Raw genomic sequence first — 22,253 nt, 5'->3', positions numbered from 1 at the left:
CTCTCTCTCTCTCTCTCTCTCTCTCTCTCTCTCTCTCTCTCTCTTTCTACGGCTTCTCTTTCTTTTCCTATTTTCTCAGGAATAGTGTAGATGCTTATAAGGGCTATATGCCAAAGATAGTATACCATTGACTGGTGGTCACCTGTCCAAGCACTGACTAGGCCTAGCGAAGGAGCAAACATTTCACTAAGTTAAACTGGCTCTATGTCAGCTCGGGCTTTTGCTCTTAGGCGCACTCCGTAATAATGAGGTATAGTGATAAAATAGCAAAATGGTGGGGCGAAAAAAAAAAAAATCACTCAGTAATAAAATAAAAAATATCAAATTAGATGACAGAAACCATACACGTATTAAATATGTGTATTATGATTTAATTAATAAACGAAGCTTCAAGGATAAAACCCAGGAGAAGGATTTGCTTTTGAGGAAACTCATTTACTAGCAGAGCAGAGTGTTTATGTGTGTACGTATGTGTGTGCAAGCAGGTGTGTATGAGAGAGAGAGAAGAGAAGAGAGAGAGAGAGAGAGAGAGAGAGAGAAGAGAGAAAGAAAGTAATGAATATCTGATAAAGATATCACCTCCCATTCAAGTATTTCCCATCACTGCAGCGTCTTCTCCGACACGAGATGATTATAGAGTCTATTACAGACCTCATGAATAAAAGGAAATTGTCTATTACACGTATGTTTAATAATTGTAGGGAAATTAGTTCAAGCAGACAGCAATTAATGTATTTCTGTGCTATACGGCGACTATAAATGTTTCCTCAACAATTCAAAGAAACAGTATTTACCACTAACGGTAATCCTAACAACAAGGATTCCTTTAGAAAAAAAATATTGAAAATAACAATAAAAAAAATCAAGGGTAAGCGGTAGATTAAAACCCCGTTTGTATCCTGTCATCAAGAAGTTCGGATTAATGCGTATTTTTGACAAAGAATGCCACGAGTTATGTGTTTTATTCATTCGCCAATTTCTTTCGTTACTTTATTACCACTATAATTGCCACATACTCTATCCTCTCTTGTTTTTGCAGTCCTGTTACACATGCTATATGTTCCCTACCGAAAGAAAATTGCATCTCCATTCCCATGTATAGCTTTGTGGATCTCAGGTTCGCATTGTTGAATGAAGTGGTTAGCCCCATCTGCAGCAGGGTTACTAAATAGCAACTTTATCTTTGTCCTTACATCTGGTTACGGGCTGCTGAAAAGCAAGAGCCCTTACCATCACAAGGCTGGCTAAATCTAACTACTACTTACATCGGAGATATATACTTTAGAAAACTGTTTCTGTCAACTAACGTTTTCCCCATATTATCATCGCTATTATAGACGTTACAAATCGTGTGCGAGCTAATTAGTACTAGGTAGAGCGACGCTACCCCTTCCCATCATGGGATAAGAAAGGAAATTGAATTCTCTTCCGAGTAATAAGTAAAGACGATGTTCCCATTCTAACAATTAGTTAGTCGTTGGTAAATGTTATGAATAACAGTAGAACGAGAACAGATGTGAACCACGGAATGTTTGGTGCAAAAAGTATTGAGAGAGTTTCACAGAACTGGCATAGAGTAATGAAAATATCTTTGAAGGTAAAATCTGGAATAGATGCACGAGCGGTTGCCAAAGCCGCAGCTATTTATAAAATTGCTTTTGAAGTAATATCGCTCGAAGCTAATAAATTGATTTATAACCTTACTTTATAAAGAAACAGATACGATGACGTACTGAAATGCGAATATCGGATATGTCAGTTGAACTATTTGAATCAAGAAGAGAGAGCTTAAGGGATTATATGAAACACGAAGAAGAAGAAGAAGAAGCTAAAACGACAACAAACGTCCAACGATAACAACTCTCTAGCGGCGACTGTTATACACAACTTCCAACGAAAGCTTCCATGATTTGTAAACTCTGCAAGTACTTTTTCCTGTTTTTTATAATTGATTTACCTGTTACTATGGTGAAGTAATGGTAGATTCAAGTTTAGGCAAGGTATCGTAGCCATTATACTGAGGCTGAAAATTGCCACTAGCCTGTGATGCGAGCCTGGCTAGACTTCAGTCCCGCCGCGGAGCTACTACTTAGTTCTACCTTTGTCATTAATTTAAAGTGTAACCATTCGGGTTATTTCCTTCCTAAGATAAAACAGTTGAAGGAAACAAATCTGGTGAGCCTATGGTATGCCTAGGCCCAGTGGCCTTACCCTTCCTAACCCAAAACTCTAGGCGTAGCTTAGGCTAGGCGGTATTTCTAAGTAATAGCTCCGCACGGACTGGAAACGAACATTAACCCGGTTCCGTAAATGCGAAAGTCATTAGGGAGCCGTATGTTCAAGAAGGGATTGGCTAAGGAAATCCAGCCCATTATTAAAGGAACCACACTACCCTAACCTAACCTAACCTAGTGTTAGGCTGCTTAGCCAGGGGCGTAGCTCCCGAATAAGTAACACGACCTACTAGGTTAGGTAGGCCCTCCCCTGCCCCCCCCAAATCCCCTGGTGAAGGAAACCACTTTTTACCAAAAGTTCCCTTGAGCGTGCACGATAGCATTCCAGGATGGCCAGCATACAGAAACATAGTCAGTTCTGAGGTTGATTACAGGTTAATTACAGTCGACCGACAAAAAATGACAGTAAATTGTTGATAAGCAACCAAAACACTACAGGAAAAGACAGTTTCCAAGGTAATATCTGATGCGGAGCTAGTACATAGTTCTACCAGCCAGGCTAACTTTATTATTATTATTATTGTTATTCAGAAGGTGAACCGTGTTCATATGGATAAAACTATACAATAGTTGCGTGGCCTGATTCTCGCCAGTTGTCGACTGGGATTGGTTACTGCCTTTTTGGGCCTCCCCCCCCGGTCAGGTCAGGGCACATCACCCTAAGTTAGGTTAGGTAGGTAAGATCTGGTTTAAGTCAGGACCTGGCACTATAGGAAAAGTTAGGTCTCTTTATGTATGAGGAACCTGGCCCGGTTGAAACTGGTGGGAATCAGGCTGTGCAACTATTGTAAAGTTTTATCTTCATATGGAACAAGTCCACAGGGTCCATTATCTTGAAATTCAAGCTTCCAAAGAATATGGTGTTCATTAGGAAGAAGTAAGAGGAAGTAAAGGGAAATACAGGAAGAAGAGATGCTACTTATTAAAAAAGAGATAAAAATGTATCAAAGGGCACGAAGAATAGTGTTAGGGCAGTAATGCATTGTATTTTGGCTTGAACTTCTGAAGTTCCAATTGCGCAACATCCTCAGGGAGGCTGTTTCACAGTCCAACAGTGTGAGGAATAAAGGACCTCTAAAACTGAGAAGTGCTTATACTACAGGACTAGCTTACGGGTAGAAATTTTACTTATTTTAGGGTAAGTGCTAGCTTAGCATTTTTTTGGGTGTGTAGCCTAGGATATAGCCTACATTGTTACATTGCATTAGGCCATGGGAAACCCAAGTTACCCAACTGTTGATGGGGGCCAGTCCTCCCCCTACTGGAAAGCCCCTCCCCCCTCCACCACATCTTACCATAAGTAGCCTAAGTATGCCAGTGCAACAGTCCACAAGGATCATAGGCGGTAAAATTTGCTGAGTGTTTAGTGCCCTTCTTAGTTTGCCATTGAAGGCTTTAGGCTTAGAGTAGCTTGAATTGTACATAAGCCTATCACTCTGAACCTAACCTAACCCAACCTAGCAGTCCGAGAAGACATCTTTCACCAAATTGGAAGAGTGACTAGCAAACTGGGGCACTTTTGATGTGTTTCAAAAAATTACAATTGAAAACTAATAGGCTAGGTATAGCTGAATGTTTTTAAATGTTATCTAGTGTCAAAAATCAACACTGTAGGTATGTTGTACACTGAAATGTATATTTAGAGCAGAAAGAGGCCACCTATCTCCAAATTATAAGTGATGTCAATTTTGCAAGAATGGAAAATTAACTGAAATTGGATTTACAGTGTATTTAATTTAGAATGTCAGTGATGTGGTAAACTTAAATTTTAAAGTGTGTTTATCATATTTTACCAATTAGGCTGTTGATGTCTGTATGCTTATTGTTGTCAGATTTGTGGAATAAATAATTTTACCCCCATACGGTAACTAGTATATTATGAAAAATAGTTGTTTATTGCTTAAACACAAACGGAATAACACATCAACAGAGTCAGTATTATAAATAATCGAAGTAGAATACTGTACTATGCAAAACTGAGTTTTAGAAAATTTTCTTTCATGATGAAATAAGTTCAAGAACCATACTGTTTTCTGTTGAAAATGTTTTCAAATAAATACAATACATATACTGTATGGTAAAACACCTTATTGGTGGTCCATGCCATGAACTGTCCCATTTCACTAATTTTCCTTTTGATTTGCTAATTTCCCTTTATATTTGCTATTCTTACTTTTCACAATCTTTTGGTGCTCTTCCCTACCAAACTTGACGTAGATTGCCATGACCCTTGGCTTTTGATGAAGGAAACTCCATTATTTCTCTGTAAATGTCCAAAATGCTGTTTTTCTGCAGTTGGCCCTTAGCATGTTAAGGTATGCTAACCCCAGATTAGGTTAGGTAAGGTAAGGCAAGGCAGGCCTACCATATTAACAACTTGATGTGTCTTGGTCATGCAGTTATTACGTCTCCTTATTTAGGTTGTATTTTATGTATTTTTGTAAAGTACATTTGTTTGAAGGAGTTTATATTCGTTCGGTAGGTAGGCTAAGGATAACTATGCCAAGTGATGCATTTTCATCAGGAAGGGGTTTATTCTTACAACTGAATCTAAAACAGTCATGTTATGCAAATCACACTTTTGTGAATAAGACTGAAATGGCTAACCATCTATGTATATTCTTTTCATTATTTATTGTGGATATAAAACCTGATACAGTATTATATGCTTAACTGCAACAGAATTGACTTAAGTTGTTGATTTAATGAATATACACTGTTCAGAAAAAGTGCACAAGCTGCGTGTTAAGGGGATGTGGCTGTAATAGTAAAGAAAACTACTTTATTCTGACAATAATGTTAATTTTTGGATAGTCTTGCATATCTGTTAATTGTTATATCTTTAAGTATTTGATTCAAACAGGGGTGGGCGTGAAATTTCAGGTTAAAACACTGTATGCAACTTACGCAGTGGTTTGGCTTGAGAGTGCAAAATGATCTGTTTAGTGAACTGAATTGTTGAGTGTGCCATGGAGAGAAGGCCTCAGTTAATTATATATAATGATGAAGAGAAGTAGTGTACTGTGTTGACTTTATTTTATACAGTTATTAGAATGTATTTATTAAGTATAGAATTTGAGCAAATGGTGCTTAAGAACTATTGGAGTTTGTAATGTGTAATTTTACAACTTCTTTTCCTGTAGAAATCTGTTAACATGGATGGAGAAGTCCTTCTAGAAGTGCCCCCCAATCTTCAAATGTTGATTCGGCTTGTGGTGCGAGGATTTTATGGCATAGAAGATGTCTTAATCATCGATATGCTTGTGAGAAACTGCTGTAAGTTAATTTATGTTTATTTGATGTTCATTTTTTGAAAGGGAGTTTTTATACACAGTACTTTTGTTTTAAAAGTTATGAATACACTTGATAACCCCATTAGCACTTCCAGATGGTTGTTAGCTGATTACTTTTGGGTGATAGCATACCTAGGAAGGGCCAAAGGCCTTTTCTTGGACCAGATGAAGGTGTAAAATGCTCATGGTGATCAACAAATGTTTGTTTTTTAATTCTTGCCAGGGTGTAACTCATTACAGTACTTACTATGAAAATTACTGTACAGTAAAAAACTGGGACTGCTATTAGAAGTATGAGGAAAAAGTTTTTGAAAATGTTTCACCAGAATGTGGATCGTAATTTTTTAAATGAATTGATCCCCATGCTGTTGTTGCTTTGTTTTGTGATTCTCATTGGTAAAAAGAAAATTGGTCTACATTATTTTCAGTACAATATTTCTTCATTTGCTTAAGTCATGTCTTTCCGACTGATCTAATGTAACATGATACTTTTAAAAGATTTGTCATATCCATGGGATGCCCACTTTTAGTGATTAAATGTTTGAATAGTTCATCTAAACAGTTTTTATCATTCTGATCACACTGAGCTCACTGTTTGATGATATTACGTTATGCAGTATGCAGTCTCCTTTATTATTAAGAAAAGAATACTGTACTATACTTTGACTTGAAAATTTTACATGCTGTGAGATTCATCTACTATTTCATTATTGAATGGTCTTGCTAAATTATAATAATAGGCTTGACACTGAATAGGCCATTTCTTTGTAAAATTGCACAATGATCTCAGTGGTGAAACAAGCCTTTAATGAACATTGCATAAAAGGTACTTTATTAAATAAATATAGTTTGTACGCTACACTATTGCTTCTTCAAAATCAGGTATGAGTGAAGATGATCTGTGCGACCTTTTAAAATTTGATCGAAAAATGCTTCGACAGCGCATAAACACTCTACGAGCAGACAAGTTTATCCAGAGCAGAAATAAAATGGTCACTCAGGAAGAGGGGAAGACACAAAAGGAACAGTACTATTTTATTAATTATAAGGTGAGGAGTTTGTTGGGCTCACTGAGTTTTTTTTTAGTATGGTTATCATAATTTTGTTGAAAATATGTTTAGGCCTAATCAAGAAACATTGGAAAAGAAAAACATAATACTGTATGCATATTTGAGTCTCAAAAATTGAAAGTTATTTTTAACATTGCAAGTTCTTGTTATGGTTTATAGCAATATGTAAACAATGTGAAAACATTTGATTTTAATGACTGCAATAAAACTGGGTTCTAAGAGGTTGCCTGGTTACAGTATAATCTTTGTTATGCATTGTGGCTTCTATACTTGTATGCATAGAACTGTTAAACTTTAAAGTTACACATCAGAATGCTGACTTTTACTACAAGGTGTATATATTGTTATAATTAAATCCGGTATTTGTTTGAAAAAGGCCTGCATGCAGTTTCATTTATTTTAACTTGTGAAGTGCAGTTGTTTATATAGGAACTTTGTTATTTCTTGCAATTACTGAAACGGCTGCTGTAATAATGTTTGTTGTTATAAAAATGATACTGTATATTCTCCCTGGACAGCGTCTTTCTTTTTGCTTATACTGTTCTTTTATTTTTAAAATTTTTGGTTTCCTAAAAGATATAAAAAAAAAATCATGAAACTGAGGTAGTACAGAGAATGAGAGAGGGAGACCGGTACACTGCAAAGAGAGAGAGAGTACTATTGAGTACAAAAGTCACTAACGGTAGTTTAGTTAGCATCAACCATTTCAAATTTCATTGAACTTTTCAAAGTCCGAGCAAACCCCAGCAACATTTAGCATCAAAATATTGGACCTACTAGGGTTGATCTTTATTACAGCTTAATATTGTGAATGTTGTGAGAATTGTACCTTTGCAGAAGTCAGCGTACATCTTCAGAATCATCATCGACATTTTTATGTCAGGTTTCCCGTGCAGTAGAATATGTAGTTAGCTCACTGCTCTCTTCTCTATCATGCTTTTTCTGCTTGAATTCCTATATTGTATTTAATGGGACTTCCAACTTGTCATTATCCTGTTGCTTCCACATCCACTACATTTCTGACTGACTGCTCCTCTTCCCTTCCTGTCATATGTTCAAAGCACTCTGACCTTTGAAAATCTTGGTCTCCAGATACCCAATCTCTCAGCAACTCCCCTCGTTCATGATGATCTCTCAGCAAGTTTCTCAATTATCGTGGCGTGCAGCCTAGAATCCCCACATTTTGTAGTCCTACCTCTTAAAATCTTTATTTTACTAGTAACCTTGTCTCAACTGCACTTAGAAGTACAGGTCTTGTACATGCATGGTAGGTTTTTGCTCTGTTTACTGATTGGATAGTCTTATGTACTGGAAAACAAGAATGGTTTCAGGTAGTATTATGGTGCTAATTCTCATAAGTGTAGAGAAGTTGTAAAATTAAAAAGAGCCATGCACCGTGGTTTTTTCTCTGACGTGCTTTGCCGGTTTTGTTTATGAATATCAATTTGGTTCATTTGATATATATTTGATATTCTATTTTCCTCTCCCTGTTTTCTCCTTAAACATATTGGCTTTCTGTTCTGTGGAAGCTTGCTTTGCAAGTCGTTGACATTTTGGGCTTCAGTGCTGTCCTCTGCTTTTTCTTACTACCCTACTCATGCCATCTTTACAACCCAGGCAATACAGTATAAATATTTTACCTCCTCCGAGGGTGGCCTTTCTATCACATATTTGTTGTCCTAATCTTTCTCTCCACCCTTACCAGTTCTTATACTTCTGGGATACTGAAAATCTCTTAATTTATTTAATTTTTCGCTGATGAGCATCTCTCATGGCATCCCCTCGTATGCTTTCTGGACTTTTTTTTTTCTTGGTTTGCTTCCAGTCATATAAGCTAGGATTTGCTTACCTTGACTTTTAGTCCTGTATCCTCAATTCTACATTGATTTTTAGTTCTGCATTCTCCATTCTACTCTTTTGTCTTTTAAACAATACTAAGATCCCCTCCTCATTTTCTGATGTTAACACCAAGTATTCTGCATATAACAACTCCCAGGGGCCACATTTTCTGTGCTTGTGTGGTTTTTTCTGTATATATAATGAACATTGGAGGACTTGCTGCTGATCTTTGATGGCCATCAACATTTATCTCTTGATTCTTTGGATGTACATTACACTGTCTTTACTATGGATTTAGTGTTTTGATATTGTCACAATGTTACTACAGGGAATCTTTTCAGTACCCTCTGCTTTTGTAATGCCCATTTTTATTTTAGTACCCTGTCAAATTAGTAATGATTTATCATGCTTTGAATATCTCCAAGATGTGGCTGTCTTTAATAATGTGATACCTTTTCAGAGTTTTGTTAATGTTATTAAATACAAGTTGGATCACATAAGAAAGAAATTAGAAATGGAGGAGCGAGATCAGACAAGTCGGGCGTCTTTCATTTGTCAGTATTGTCAGCGTACATATACCGATTTAGAGGTAAGTTTATTTTATTGTTCCAAGATACCTTGAGAGACCAGTTATCAAATTACAGAATTATATTTCAGGACAGCTAGTTTATGAAATAGCATTTTTGTATGCTTGTGGGATAAAATTTGATTTGGTCCTACAGGGAGACCAACTGTTTGCCTTTCATGTATGAAATAGCCTGCAGCATGAGCTGGAATAGGCACAATATCTAGGTAAACAAAGTTTTTAACAGAGTGAAGAGGGGGATTAAGTAGCATTACCCATGCACTCTTCATGCACACCTTTCCATTCTTCCTTTGTCTATCCTGGTGAGTATGGTAGATATCTCATCACGCTCTTCCATTAGCGTCTTGTTTCTTGATTGAGCACCACTGATATCCATGTTTCTTTTTCGTGTCCCTGTGCCCTGTGCATTGTGTATTTAGTTTTGGTTAGTTTTTGTGCCTTTTAGTTCTGTTTTTCTCATTTATGGAAAATAAGCAAGACCACTGCTGGTGTGAGGTTTGTGGGTGGACTTGTGGTCATTTCATATCCCCCTTTTCAGTAGATCCACATACTGTGTGTACTACTTGTAGAAGGGAGTGTATTGGAGCCGTTCTATGTGTTGAGTGTGTATCGTGGCCATCACCTCAGTAGAAGTATATTTGGCAAGAGGAGTAGGAGGCCTAGGAAGGGTTTACCTTCTTCCTTGCAGCATATCTCCATCAGAAATGATGCAAATTCCTTCCAGAACCTTCTTGCCTCCTCCTTAACCCTGGTTCCTCTCTGGAAACCTGTTGCTCCCACATCTGATGATTAGGGAGCCAAAGATTTATCATGCTTTGAATATCTCCAAGACGTGGCTATCTTTAAATATTCATATTGTTTGCTCTCCACGCTGCTCTCGGTCTCCATACTGTCAGCATGAGAATAGGGAGATTTCTCACTACTTTCTTGTTTGGCTCGCTTGCACTTTCCATTGCGTTCTAAGTGAGAACTTCTTGTTCAGAACTTCTTGTTCTAGAGAGATTTCTCCCACTTGTTCTAGAGAGATTTCTCTCTCATTGCCTCTACCCCTTATGGGTATAGCTGTCCTCACCCTCAGGAGAGAGAGAGAGAGAGAGAAAATCAATACTGGTGCCACCTCTCTCACTACCCTCCCCTATACTGAATTGTGACTGACTACCAAAGTCATGCTCTTGATTCTCATTGGCCTTCCCTGGCAAAGGCTTTGACTGTGCAGTGCAGAAACAGGAGTGAGAGATGGAGTAAAAATCTGGTGTGACCTCTGCTCCCTTGGAACAGCCGGTTGCTGAGCTTCCTTGGATCCTTTGGTAGTGAGGAACCTCCTCTGGAACCCCTTCAGGCAGAGTTGGAACAGGAGTTTCAAGAGGTTATTTCAGTCATTCGTGAGCATGGTATTTTTTGGGAGGCGACCTCACCATCAGCTTTACCTATGACCTCATCCTTGCAGCACTTTTTAGGGGCCCTGCTGTGGAGGTGAAACCTTTGGTAAGGTTACCATAGTCTAAGTTGTCTGAGGGTTTTTGGTGGAGTTGAATGCCCTGATCTAGTCAGGGAGTTCCTTAGTTCCTAATGCTTACATTCCAGAGGACATTCTACACTGAAAGTTGCAGAGGATCCCCTTCTCTGGTGGATGCCTGTATGCCCCCTGACAAATAACCTTCCACTTGAGAGACTGTCATGAGGGCTTAGTTTTCAGTGCTGCAGAAGCCAAAAATCTGGAATCCATTACACAGGCTTCTGTTCACATGGTCTCTTAGCTAGACTTGTGGATGTGTACTATCACCACCATCATATGAAAGAGTTCTCCTCAGAAGTGCAGTCTACAGTTAGGATGTTGACTGTATGGGGTGGTAAGATCCTCACCTACATTACGCATCAACTATCCAACTAGTGGGCTAACCTGGTCCTACAACAAAGTGATTCTGTTCTCTCCTTACTCGCTCACCAGGTGTTTCACAAGAACAGCCTCTTGCTGTGCAACAGCTCGACAACAGTTTTGTATCTTATTTTCTTTCAGGAAAAGTGCATGTAACAGGGGAGCTTTGTTGGGAAGGCTCCCGAGACTCCCTCATCTCCTGTGCTGCAACATTCAAAGCGTCTCAAGGGGGGCCAAGATGCCCTCTGCTAAACCTTTGGGTTCAGTAAAATCCTCCCATGTCTGGAACACAGTGGCAGCCCCAACTTCAGAAACCCAGGCAAGAGCAGCAGTCGTCTTCTTTGTCAAAGAAGAGCAGAGAACCTTCACAGCCCTCTCAACCCCGCCTTCCCGAGTCCATCCAAGGGGTGGAAAAGGGAATAAGGGAGGACTGTTGATGAGAGCGGAGCCTTATGTAGTGTCAGTCCTGGGAAACTGATACAGGGTCTCGTTCAAGAACCTTTGCCCTCGCCTGTCTGTGAGACCAATTCTGTTCCTGACCTACGCTCCAGGTTCTTGGACATCTTAAACCTTGTTGGCAGAAGTGAAATTGGAGATGGAGATAGGCACTATCAGGGTGGTAGATCACAGGTCTCTGGATTTTACAGTCATCTCTTTCTGGTACATAAGTCATCAGGATGTTGGAGACCAGTCATCAACCTCTTGGCTCTGAATTAGTACATTTAGGAGACTCCGTTATGTCACAGTGTTTATAGAGCATTGTGTTTGCGTTCATTAATTAAGACCATAATCTTTCACTAAGGTGTTTGGAACAGGAAAGCAGTGTCATCCAGCAAGCATAAGAATGGTCAAAGAAATTTTTGCTTTTGAGTGTGAATGTATGCTTTTAAGTGTGTAACTAAGTCTTTTTCTTCAGCAAGTTGGTGACTTTTGATTAGATTTTATTTATTAGCTTTTCTGTATATATAGATTTTTGCATGCTCAGTTTTTGGTGATGCAGGCCATAAAGAAAGAAATGAAAGAAGACTTAATATTTCAAAGACTTTTGATGTATCATGGCTTAAGTTTTGTAAGCTAAGTGCCAAGCTTGTGGTTTCACTTTCTTCTCTATGCTGATGATAAATTTCATATCTGATTTCTCTCTTTTCACTGTGGTACTTCATCTGCCTGTGGTATCCTGGATGGACCTGTCTTAAAGTCATCCTGAATGTAATAGAATGATGATAATGTTGATATGGATATTGTCTTAGATTCAGGGAGATGAAATTTGGTTTGACTCAAGGCATTGTGGGTTTTAAACTAAATGGTAGCATGTCTTGGAAGAAACACAGTATTATGGATCTGGCTAATTCTGCTAGTTAGAAGTTAGGTTCCTTTATGGTACCACATGTACTTCTCCGTGTAGCTTCAGATCTGTGTAAAATATTTTGTTATAGTCAAGATCATGTTCTTGAATGTTTCTTGCACTTTTCGTTTTGACAGAATTGAAGATGTTTATGTCATCAATGACCTAGTTCTTTTAGCCAACTTACATTAAATTTAGTGTTAATGTAAAACATACATTTTGGTTAATATGGTACTATACAGTATTTTGCTCTGTATATGCAGCAAAGCATTATGTTACACTTAATTTATGGCAAAAAGCAAAAGCTTTTACTTATAATTTCTTCTGGCTGCATGTACAGAATAGGAAATCTAAAGGGAGGGATGGGTTGAATTCAAAGTGGGTGGCAAAGCAGTGATGAAGATGAGGGAGGCATGTAATCTGAATCTTGATATAGTAGAAAGAAGAAAATTTTAGGAGTATCAAAATGGCTACAGACAAGATGATGATGGATGTTAAATGGCACAGTATATGAAATTTGAATGTAGAATAAGAAAAATAGAAAAGAAAGCATTTGTGGAATAATGGGGATAGCGCATTGACCCAGCTGACTGAAGGTAATAAATATGAACTCGTGGAATTGTTTATGTGATAGGAACCAATAGAAATGTGTCATTGGAAGAGGATGAGAGATTCTGGTACGACAGGAGAACCAGTCACTGTAGAGTTGACTAGAAAACTATATATGAGAAAATCATAAAGGAGAAGTGGCCTGAAGGGTGGAAAAAGTTAGTACAGTGTAATTGTAATGCAAAAAAAAAAAAAAAATAGATGGTGCACCACAGTATGAAAAGTTTATGGATGTATACTTGCTTGACCAGGGTTTGATAGTACTGTAGGGAAAAAGGTGCTAGAAGAAAGGTGCAAGAAAAACTGTTCACTTCAACAGTTGTTATTCTAGCTTGTTCTTGCCAGCAAACTATCACAGAAGTAATCTGTACTGTAGGTAAATACTGAATTAGTGTGTGAAAAGGAATTGTTAAAATATATACTATATTTATTGATATTGAGAAGGTATCCAAGAGATACAATAATAAAATAAGCAATTGGCTGGCCATTATAAAGACAAAGGAAGGGCACCAAAAGGAGACAATTGAGGAAGTGATAGTACTACATCATCATAAGAGACCTTGAGCAAAGGCAGTGGCAGGTACATTAGATAAAAGTTTAGTTTTTTATCCCTCAAGAGTCATGAAGCGGGTCCAGCTTTTCTCTTCATCTCGAATCTAGTTCAGTGGGACAAAAGATTGGCATAGACAAGCAGTTTCTCTGGGAGTTCCTTATCATAAGTAGCTGTCAGAAATAGGTTTTGGGAGCCATCAGTACTTTGTTGATACTTGTCATTTCAGGTGGCACCTGTGTTGTTGAACCCCAACTTGTATTGTCTTTGTTAGGCAAAAGAATGAGTGTCTTATGATAAAGAAGTGCAAAAGTGAACCTTGTACTGTAAACTCCTTCTAAGTTTTTGTAGATATGTTGTTTTGAATTTGTGTACAGTATTCTGGTGCTATATTTGAAAATTGTAAAGGCCTCATCGTAATTACAATTTATGGTATCCCAGATAAACTGCCTGGTTATTTAGTATAATGTTTACTAAAAGATGATTGTTTAAGGACAGTTGACTTCAATTACTTCTGTAAGTGTGAATTTATTGTTATTTACTTCTAGGCTGACCAGCTACTTGATGCACGCACTGGTCAGTTGCTCTGCATCATTTGCAAACAGGAGGTGCAAGAAGATATGTCAGGAATGCCTCGTCACGATACTCGCCTCATTTTACAAAAATTCAACGAACAGATGGAACCCTTGTTTAATTTGCTTCGTGAGGTAAGACTGCACAGACTGATTTACAACCTTTGGTTGAAATGATGTGGTATATTTCAAAATAGTTTTTCTTATAAATGCTTCTAAGGGTATTCATTTCTTGTCATTCTTAGAAAGGTCATTTGAACTTTTATTGGTTAAAAGGAGAAATTATTGGCTAGAGATGAATGTTTCTTTGTTGTTCCAGTCTGGGAATATGTGAATATCAAGCTGAAGATCTTTCAGGACTGGGTTTTAAAACACCACATGATTATTTTCCTGTATTTAAAAAATTTGAATAGGCATGCAATACAGTCTTGTGAAAATAGTTTTCTCCACCTTCCCCACCTACTATTAGTCTTTTTCCAATGTAGTTTGTTTTATGAATGTGGTTTATTTACTAATTAGAATTCTACTGTTGCAGTTAACACCACCAAATTGAGCTATTGCTCTGTGGTGGGATGTGTTTGGAAAACAGTTTATTTTCATAAATATTTAAGCTTCTGATTCATTTTCAGTGATGTTTAGCACATTTTCATTGAATTTGCCATTTAGGTTGTGGAAAAAGTATTCTGTTGAATGTGTATACATTCCTTGAAGCATCAACTGAAAGCATTGTACATAATGTCTGTGTGTAATTACTGTTTATTTCATGATGGCTGTAATAGACACAAAATGTGATTTTCCAAAGTGTTATCCATTTTTTTAGTACAAACCTGGCAGATTATATGTTCCTGGTCCTATGGTCAGCAGTTCCCTGGAAACACAAGTAAGGAGAACCCTCACCTGGCCAGGTAACTTTCTGGGCAGTGCATTTGGTGGTAATGGTAATTGGGTAAGTTATTCTCTGTGCAGTCCACACTGACTACAGGAAGTTCAGATTTGGGAGGCAGGCACTTTCTACTGTGTGCTTAGTAGCTATTTCAGTGGAAAGTTCATATAAGAGAACTTTTAACTTGGCTGCAAGGATTTTCCAGTACATGAACTGTGCTTGGAATTTTGTCCCGTAGCTGTCTAGTATCGTTGGAACTGGTCAGTTGCTAGACGCAGTGTTTGCTGCTTATTACACAAAGGCAGGTGTAAGAGTGGGTTAATATTGACCGAAGCACACAGTGGGGCTAAGCAACACAACATGTAATCTTGATCCATAGTGAGCATATGAATTGGGTGTGCTATATGCACAGTATGTTACATCATATACAAGTAGTTATTTTGTTGAATTATGTATTCAGCAGCGAGCTCATGTGCTTGCCACATTGTTTGTAATTTAGTGATTAGCTTGCAGCATGCTGCCTGTTGTAAGTGTAGGGATGTTTGGATGAAGGAGAAATATTAATATAATGCAAAATTAATAGTTTTTGGAAGCAAAGCCAGAAAGGTTTTGTTGTTTTGTAAACATACAGGGAATGGTTAGTTACCACTATTACCACTGCTCAGATGGATACCTTGGCCATGGAGGGTTCGTCTTTTTCCTTTTGTGTGAACATGGGATTACTGACTGCAAGATTTGGTAAACTGTTGAGGTAGAGTTTAACAAATGGAAGGTTTGTATTGAAAGTTGCCTTATGTGAATTCTTGAATGGTTAAGTATATTCAAAACCAAATATTTTTTCTTGCTCTGTTTTAGGGTTTCCGTCACTTGAAACTTTTCATGATTATATTCAGTGTTTTTAGGTAAGAAATCTAAGGTCAATGTAGTATGTAGTTTAGGGGTATTAACTTTTATTTTTGTGTGATAAAGATACAGTAATTTAAAATGATCAAAATATTGACATTTCTAGTTGTAGATGTCTAGCAAGAAAATTGCTTATCAAAATCAGTGCAAAGACAAGAAAATTCTTATATGAAATCAGGCCCCATGCAAGAAAGATGATGATTTTACTAAAACATTTAATGACATACAGTAGTTTTCATAATCCAAATAATTCCATATAAATTTCTTTCAGGTTGAAAATATTAAACTGGCTGCCAAGTTCTCCGAGCCACAGCCTAAAGACTTCAGTGATCTTAAGAAACCTGGGTGAGCAAAATTACTGTTGTTTTGCATAAAATATGGAATTGCTAATATTTGGTAACCATGTGTGAAGAAACATTGATCACATAAAGCTAAACATATCTTGATTATGTGTTGTAACAAAAATGGTTATCTTAAGAAGCTAACACATCTGGGTTAACTGTGGTTATTTGTTTTTGTTTAAAGTACAGGAACTGTATTTTGAAATATCTTTGTCATGGAAAAATAAAGAATGCACATATTATGATTACTATGCATTTAGCATGGAATTATTATTAAAAGAACATAGCAGCTATTCAAAAAGTCATTGTAAATCATTATTTAATTTTTTTGGTGGGATTTGAACCGAAAATCTTAAGGTTATTTGGTCATGCTGAGTAGTATACTAGGTGTGCATTTTGGTTAGTAGTAATTATTACACTCCCCTGTTCTCTGTACGTTCTTATAGGTCAATTGATAGGACACCAGGAATGCAATGCATAAACCATAGGACCAGATGAAAATTTTTTATGATTCACTATACAGTAGTTTTGAAGTTAATCACCATACCTTTGTTAGTTGTATTATGGATGTGTAGCGTGCTTTCTAAATACTGTGCTATGACATGGTGGTGCAGATGAATTTAGTCTCGTCTTAAAAATTTTTGAATTTGATGAAATTATGTATCCATGAACTGAACAAGACTTACTGTGTATCTGACTTTTTGGGAAGATGCATAAGTACGTTCTCATTGGAACTTATGTGAACTGGTTTAAATTTTATTAGAGAATGTGAATTAAGACATAGGGTTGTAATGTTGAGTGTATCCAAAAAAGTGTGAGGAAGTTAAGAGGTCATTGTGATGGTTAAAAATAAATGTTTAAAGTGTGTTAAGCCTCTTGTAAATCTTGTAAAGGCAGTGAGTATCTAAAGAAGAGTGCACAAGTATACATTATCAGGGGATCAGTCTTAGATTTGCAGGGTTTTTGCTGAGACCAAGAGACCTGGTTTTATGCCAGAAAATGTTGGCCTAGTGGAACAGGTAGATTTAGTAGCTGATTAGATAAGCTTTCAGATTACTTCACATGGTAATTAAATCTAAAGAATCAGTTAAATGAAGTGCTGTATTTCATTTACTTTCGTGCAGGATTGAACTTATTTCTAAGCAGCGAATACTGACCATGCACCATGCAACAGTTTTTTCTCATTTTGTAATATGGTTATTACATTCTGAAGTCAAAGAATTTTTTTTTTCACGTCTTTTTGCTGTTCAGTCAACCAAGACCTGTGAAGCCAATAACAAATGCAGATGCTGGTGGTAAAGCGTGGTCTGGAGATGCTACAAAGAAATCTGGATTCCATGTATGTTATCAGCAAAACTCTACTTATATTTCACAATTTAAAATGTTTTTTGTTCTTTTGTGTACATTGTTTATCATAGCTATTCTTCATTTGGAAGTGATCATGTGATAACATAGTTATGGTGAAAAAATTAATTGAATAAGATTGTTTCATTTTCCAAGTACAGTAACTTAGGAATTGATGCAAAAATTCATATTTTGTATACAGGTGGAAGGTTCAATTGATGTCAACATCAACGCCACTGAGACTGAAGAGGCTGTGCAGACTAAAGAGAATCCAATATGGTTGTCAGAAGCTACATCCCTGATTACCACAAATATAACGTCTTCTGAATTATCAGCACAACAGGTACGCTTGGTTCCTTCTGAAGTGAAGTCTGATCATAATTATGGAAGTTGTAATTTGGAAGAATCTAAGTTTTGGGTGGTATTCTTCACATCTTGAAAAGAAACTTTGGAAATCAGATATCGATCTCAGTATTAGATTCAAAAATTTTATTTTTGTCAGTAAATAATGTTAGGGATAAGTAAATGACACAAGTTGTAGGAAAGCAAAGCTAAATTATAAAACAGTATTATATGGATAATAGTATAGATTTTTATTTAAGGAGAAGAATAGAGGTATACAATAGTTTAAACAGTTTATTATAATAAATCACATAACTTTGAGAGTGTATAAGGACAATTAGAAATGGGGTAAAGTTGACAAATAACCAAGCTTCATAGTCTAAGTTTGTAACTGGCATAGGTTGCGTCAAGTTTTGTGTTTAAACTCCATACCCTTTCCAGAATGAAAATAAGAATGCTCCATTGACAAGCAACCAGGAGATGCTTTCGGGTGGTGATGACGATGTGATGAAACTGCTCCAGGCCCATGAACGTAAGAAGAATAAGAATGGGAATCAGAATTCTGACAGTGACTCGGATGACAGCGGGGATGAAGCTGCCAAGAAGACTGAGAACCATCAACCAACAGCATTTGGCACAGATACCAGAGGTAATAAGTTCCCAGCTTTTTTGTCAGTAATCTCACTTAGGTTGTGAGCTGTGCAACTGCATGTATTGCAGTGCTATTTGAAGGATGGTTCTTTATACTTTAGCTTTTGAAAGGTGTTTTGTTATTATTGATATATTTGGTAATTTGATGTTTCAATATGTGTATGTTAGAGGTTTTTAAACGAATTTGGCACTTTCAGTATTATAGTTTAGTGTCTATTTGAAATTGGTCACATCCATATGGATCATTACAAGATGTTTAAGGTATAACGAAGGCATATATTTTATTTTAATATTTATCGTTTTCAGCTGATCCGGATATGGTTGAACTAATGGATAGCGATGATGACGACACTGTACCTTTAGTCAGTGTGGCTGGTGAAAAAGTGTCCTTCAATGAAGTAGACAGCGCGATGATTGCTCGCATGACACATGAAGAGAAGAATGCTTATATGCTGATTTATCAAGATCTGATGGGCTCTTTAGAAGATTAGCTCATGCGTTCTTTCTGGCGTCTCAGATTTTAACATTAGGAAGGTATTAAATGATAATTTGTATCATATTTAATAAAATTAAAATTCTGAGTTGAAAGTCAGTATTCAGGAAGTTTTAAAACAACTGCTGTTCCAAGAGTGTGGTCTTCATCTTTCAGGAATTTAATGACTGGTATTATTCAGTACTGTGCATATAAGAAAGTGTACATGAATGGTACATGTTACCAGGTCAGGGTTTTCAAACAGTATTTTAATTCAAGGAAGAAACACTGCTCCTAAGGTTAACTTTACTGGTGTTTGAAATGTAGGTCGTTCCCTGCAGAAATCCTCCATTTTTCTAAATCATGGATCATCCTTGTTTGTCTGTTGGGTGTTTTCTGGGTAAAACATAATGCCATAAGGTTATGGTATTGGAATGCCATTATCTGTTGCTGTATTTTGTAGCCATGTAAGTATTATTCTCAGGTAGTGACAAAATAGAGTGGATGATAAATATTTTCCAGGAGATACGTTGTGGGCTGTGTTTGCTTACCTAAAGGACTCCTTACTTAGGCTAATATTATTGTGTTGTAATTGATTTGTTGAATAAATTTTTTATGATCTGAACATTTAGAATGAAAGTTACTGGTATTAAGATAACAGTTGTCAATTTTTAAGTAGTGCTGTATGTTGTGTATTGTTTGATTTTTTATTGCTTTATAGTAGGTGACTGACATGTAAATGCTTTTGCTTTAGCAGATGTTAAGGGGAAAAATAGATGAGCATTAGACGTAAATTGTTTTCTTTACATAGTTTTGGATGTATACATAACATTCAAATCTAGTTCCAGGTTTGCAAAATTCTTTGAATTTCTTATTTTGGAATTATGTTTACTCTGACAGACTATAAATGCAGGTTGACTGCCGCAGAAAAGAGCCCGTAGGGGGTTAGTGCCGTCAGTGCACCTCATGTGGTGCAATGTAGGCATTACTTAAGGTTCTTTGCAGCATGCCTTCGGCCCTTAGCTGCAACCCCTTATGTTCCTTTCACTGTACCTTCTTTCATATTCTCTTTCTTCTATCTTTCCACCCTCTCCTAACAGTAGATTTATAGTGCAACTGCGAGGTTTTCTTACTGTCAGTTTCTGTTTCAGCGCTGAATGACCTCATAGGTCCCAGTGCTTGGCCCTTGGCGTAAATTGTATATTCAATTCAATTCAATTCACAGAGAAGCGCTTCATCTAACATTTGGTATGGTCATCTTGTGGACTGCATTCTTGCCATCACTGAAGAGAACAAAATACTGAAGTATTGTAATACTGCCTTGGCACTGAGTTTTATTTATCTAAAGAGTTTCAGCATCTTCCATGAACTGTACATTTGTATGTGTGAATTTGAATCTGTATTTGTTATAAATAAAATGCTCAAAGATTAGGAAATAGCGTATGAAAATCATTCATTTTTGTTTTGAAGCGATGTTCATTATGTGTGTATGTTTTTTTTTTTGTTGCCGCATGCTTTTTAAATGCCAGATACTCCTGTGTTACATCTAAGGTTGAATTTTTAAGTTTGTGTTGTGTAGATTGGTTTTGCATTGTATAGATTGGTTTTAAAGGACATTGAGTTCATACCAAGTAGGGTGCATTATTTAAGTTAATATGGAATTTATAAAGGCAAAGTCTAAATGAAATTTGCACTTAGCAAAGTGGAAATGAAAGTAATATAAATATACCACAGAGTGACACTTTTGTTCTGTTAAAGGGCTGGCTGTGAGGATTTGTCTTTAATGAATTGTGAAAGTTTGAGCATGATGAAATTGGAGTTGGAGAGAATGGAATATTAAAGACGTATCTGTGTGGGGGCAAGAGGAGAGAAAGGTGAACGAAATAAATTTCAATGCCTAAGAAATGTAGTTATATAAGAATGCATTTAAAGCAGGAGCATAATGACCATGTTAAGGTTCTCAAAATTCATAAACTTTAAATTAGTAAACTGCTGTATTTGAGTTTTGTGTCTTATAACGTTGTTGAATTAAAAAACTGTGCAGAGGGAAATGCCAGTGCTGATAAAGCAGGCACAGCTGCAATCACTGACTAGATCAAATATACAGTAATTGGTGTTGTTAGTGATTGTTATTACCTCTAGAACCTGTCATTTAATAAATGGCAGGCAATATGGAATAGTTAATTGACAATAACAACTAGATAAAAGCAAATGTTGGCTTTTGTTCATCATTCCAAAAAAACAAACAAGTAATATTATCCAGTCTTTGATAGTCATTCAATTGACCCACTGGTATTTGATGAATAACCAAATTGACCCAGTCCCAGAATGCAGGGGTTGCAGAATAAGACTCAAACAATCTCTAGTGAATGTCAGATCAGCAACATGTATCAAATATTGGAAACAAATATGAAAGATTTTGTCAGATCTTCATTTTCTGTTTTTCCAGTGATTCAAGTTTTAGAGAGTTAAAGTATAATAAATATGCATAATATATTTCAAGAACAAACCTTTCAGGCCAGCCCTATGAGAGTTAAGAATGTTAACTTGGTGATACAATTGAATTATTTATTAAACAAAAACTGTTAGATCTAGGATATTTTCAGTGCTCAGTTATAGCCTGTACTACAGTGTCTTTGTTTCTGAAATATGGTTAAATGTGAGAATTTTGCAGGACCTCCAGAAATAAATGTGCAAAATTGTAGAATGGCATAAATTTATAATGTCAATCTACACAAGATAATGTGCAGATTGACAATAGAAATTTACTTTGGAATTAACTAGTATGTAAAGGAATACGCACTATTAATTTTTTAGACATTGTTAACAAAAACCTGTTTCTTGTACCTTAGAGTTCCAATATAGAAACATAGTTAGCAAGTGAAAGGGACAGACAAAGAGGATAAAGAACTGCATATTGAATGGAGTAAATGAAGTGTGCATTCTAATTTTTGTGGAGCATAGATGTATTTCTGGTGAAATGTGCATATTGGGGAGATGAGAACCACACCATAACTGCTAGTTAGAGTGAGAAGAATGATGAAATCTTGGAGGCAGTGACAGAGGAAACAGTTCTCCAGAGTTGAATTGACTTTTTACAGAATTATGGGAATTTTCAACGCCGTCAGAAAAATCACAGTGACTGAAATCCACTAGGCATCATAGAAGAAATTTAATTTAATCCTCCTCAAGCAAATAGTCAACTTTTTTCTCAGCAGTTTTGCCTTGGGGAAGGGGTTGTTTGCAGTCTTAACACTGAACTAATGATAAGGAAGCAGCATGAATGTTTCCTGCGTGTGTGAAATGAATCTAACCATTGGCAAATAGCTATATGTCTGTACTG

The 22,253-nt window shown here is 36.7% G+C and overlaps 1 protein-coding gene across 2 annotated transcripts; it reads left to right on the top strand.

Annotated features, from left to right (window-relative positions):
• Nucleotides 1–1,781: 1,781 nt before the first annotated feature.
• Nucleotides 1,782–20,346, top strand: TfIIEalpha (transcription factor IIEalpha). Of its 2 annotated transcripts, none has more exons than XM_067113343.1 (10): nucleotides 1,782–1,921; nucleotides 5,378–5,510; nucleotides 6,410–6,576; nucleotides 8,897–9,025; nucleotides 13,951–14,109; nucleotides 16,032–16,105; nucleotides 17,353–17,440; nucleotides 17,648–17,788; nucleotides 18,229–18,436; nucleotides 18,745–20,346. In XM_067113343.1, exons 2-10 carry the CDS (start codon nucleotides 5,390–5,392, stop codon nucleotides 18,927–18,929), a joined length of 1,272 nt encoding a protein of 423 aa, XP_066969444.1. In that variant the 5' UTR covers nucleotides 1,782–1,921; nucleotides 5,378–5,389; the 3' UTR covers nucleotides 18,930–20,346. The 2 variants fall into 2 exon arrangements, with proteins under 2 accessions (XP_066969444.1, XP_066969445.1); XM_067113344.1 differs by having other exon boundaries at nucleotides 1,813–1,925.
• The last annotated feature ends 1,907 nt before the right edge of the window (nucleotides 20,347–22,253 follow it).

Source organism: Macrobrachium rosenbergii, chromosome 12 (assembly GCF_040412425.1).
Source record: "Macrobrachium rosenbergii isolate ZJJX-2024 chromosome 12, ASM4041242v1, whole genome shotgun sequence".
Taxonomy (NCBI): domain Eukaryota; kingdom Metazoa; phylum Arthropoda; class Malacostraca; order Decapoda; family Palaemonidae; genus Macrobrachium; species Macrobrachium rosenbergii.
The sequence above is the reverse complement of the archived record's forward strand: the minus strand, read 5'-3'. Positions and strand labels throughout refer to the sequence as shown.

Coding starts and splice junctions, on each gene's coding strand:
- TfIIEalpha (XM_067113343.1), top strand. CDS start 5,390: ATGGATGGAGAAGTCCTTCTAGAAGTGCCCCCCAATCTTCAAATGTTG. Junction 14,110..16,031: donor TGTTTAATTTGCTTCGTGAG/GTAAGACTGCAC, acceptor AATTTCTTTCAG/GTTGAAAATATTAAACTGGC. Junction 16,106..17,352: donor AGTGATCTTAAGAAACCTGG/GTGAGCAAAATT, acceptor TTTGCTGTTCAG/TCAACCAAGACCTGTGAAGC.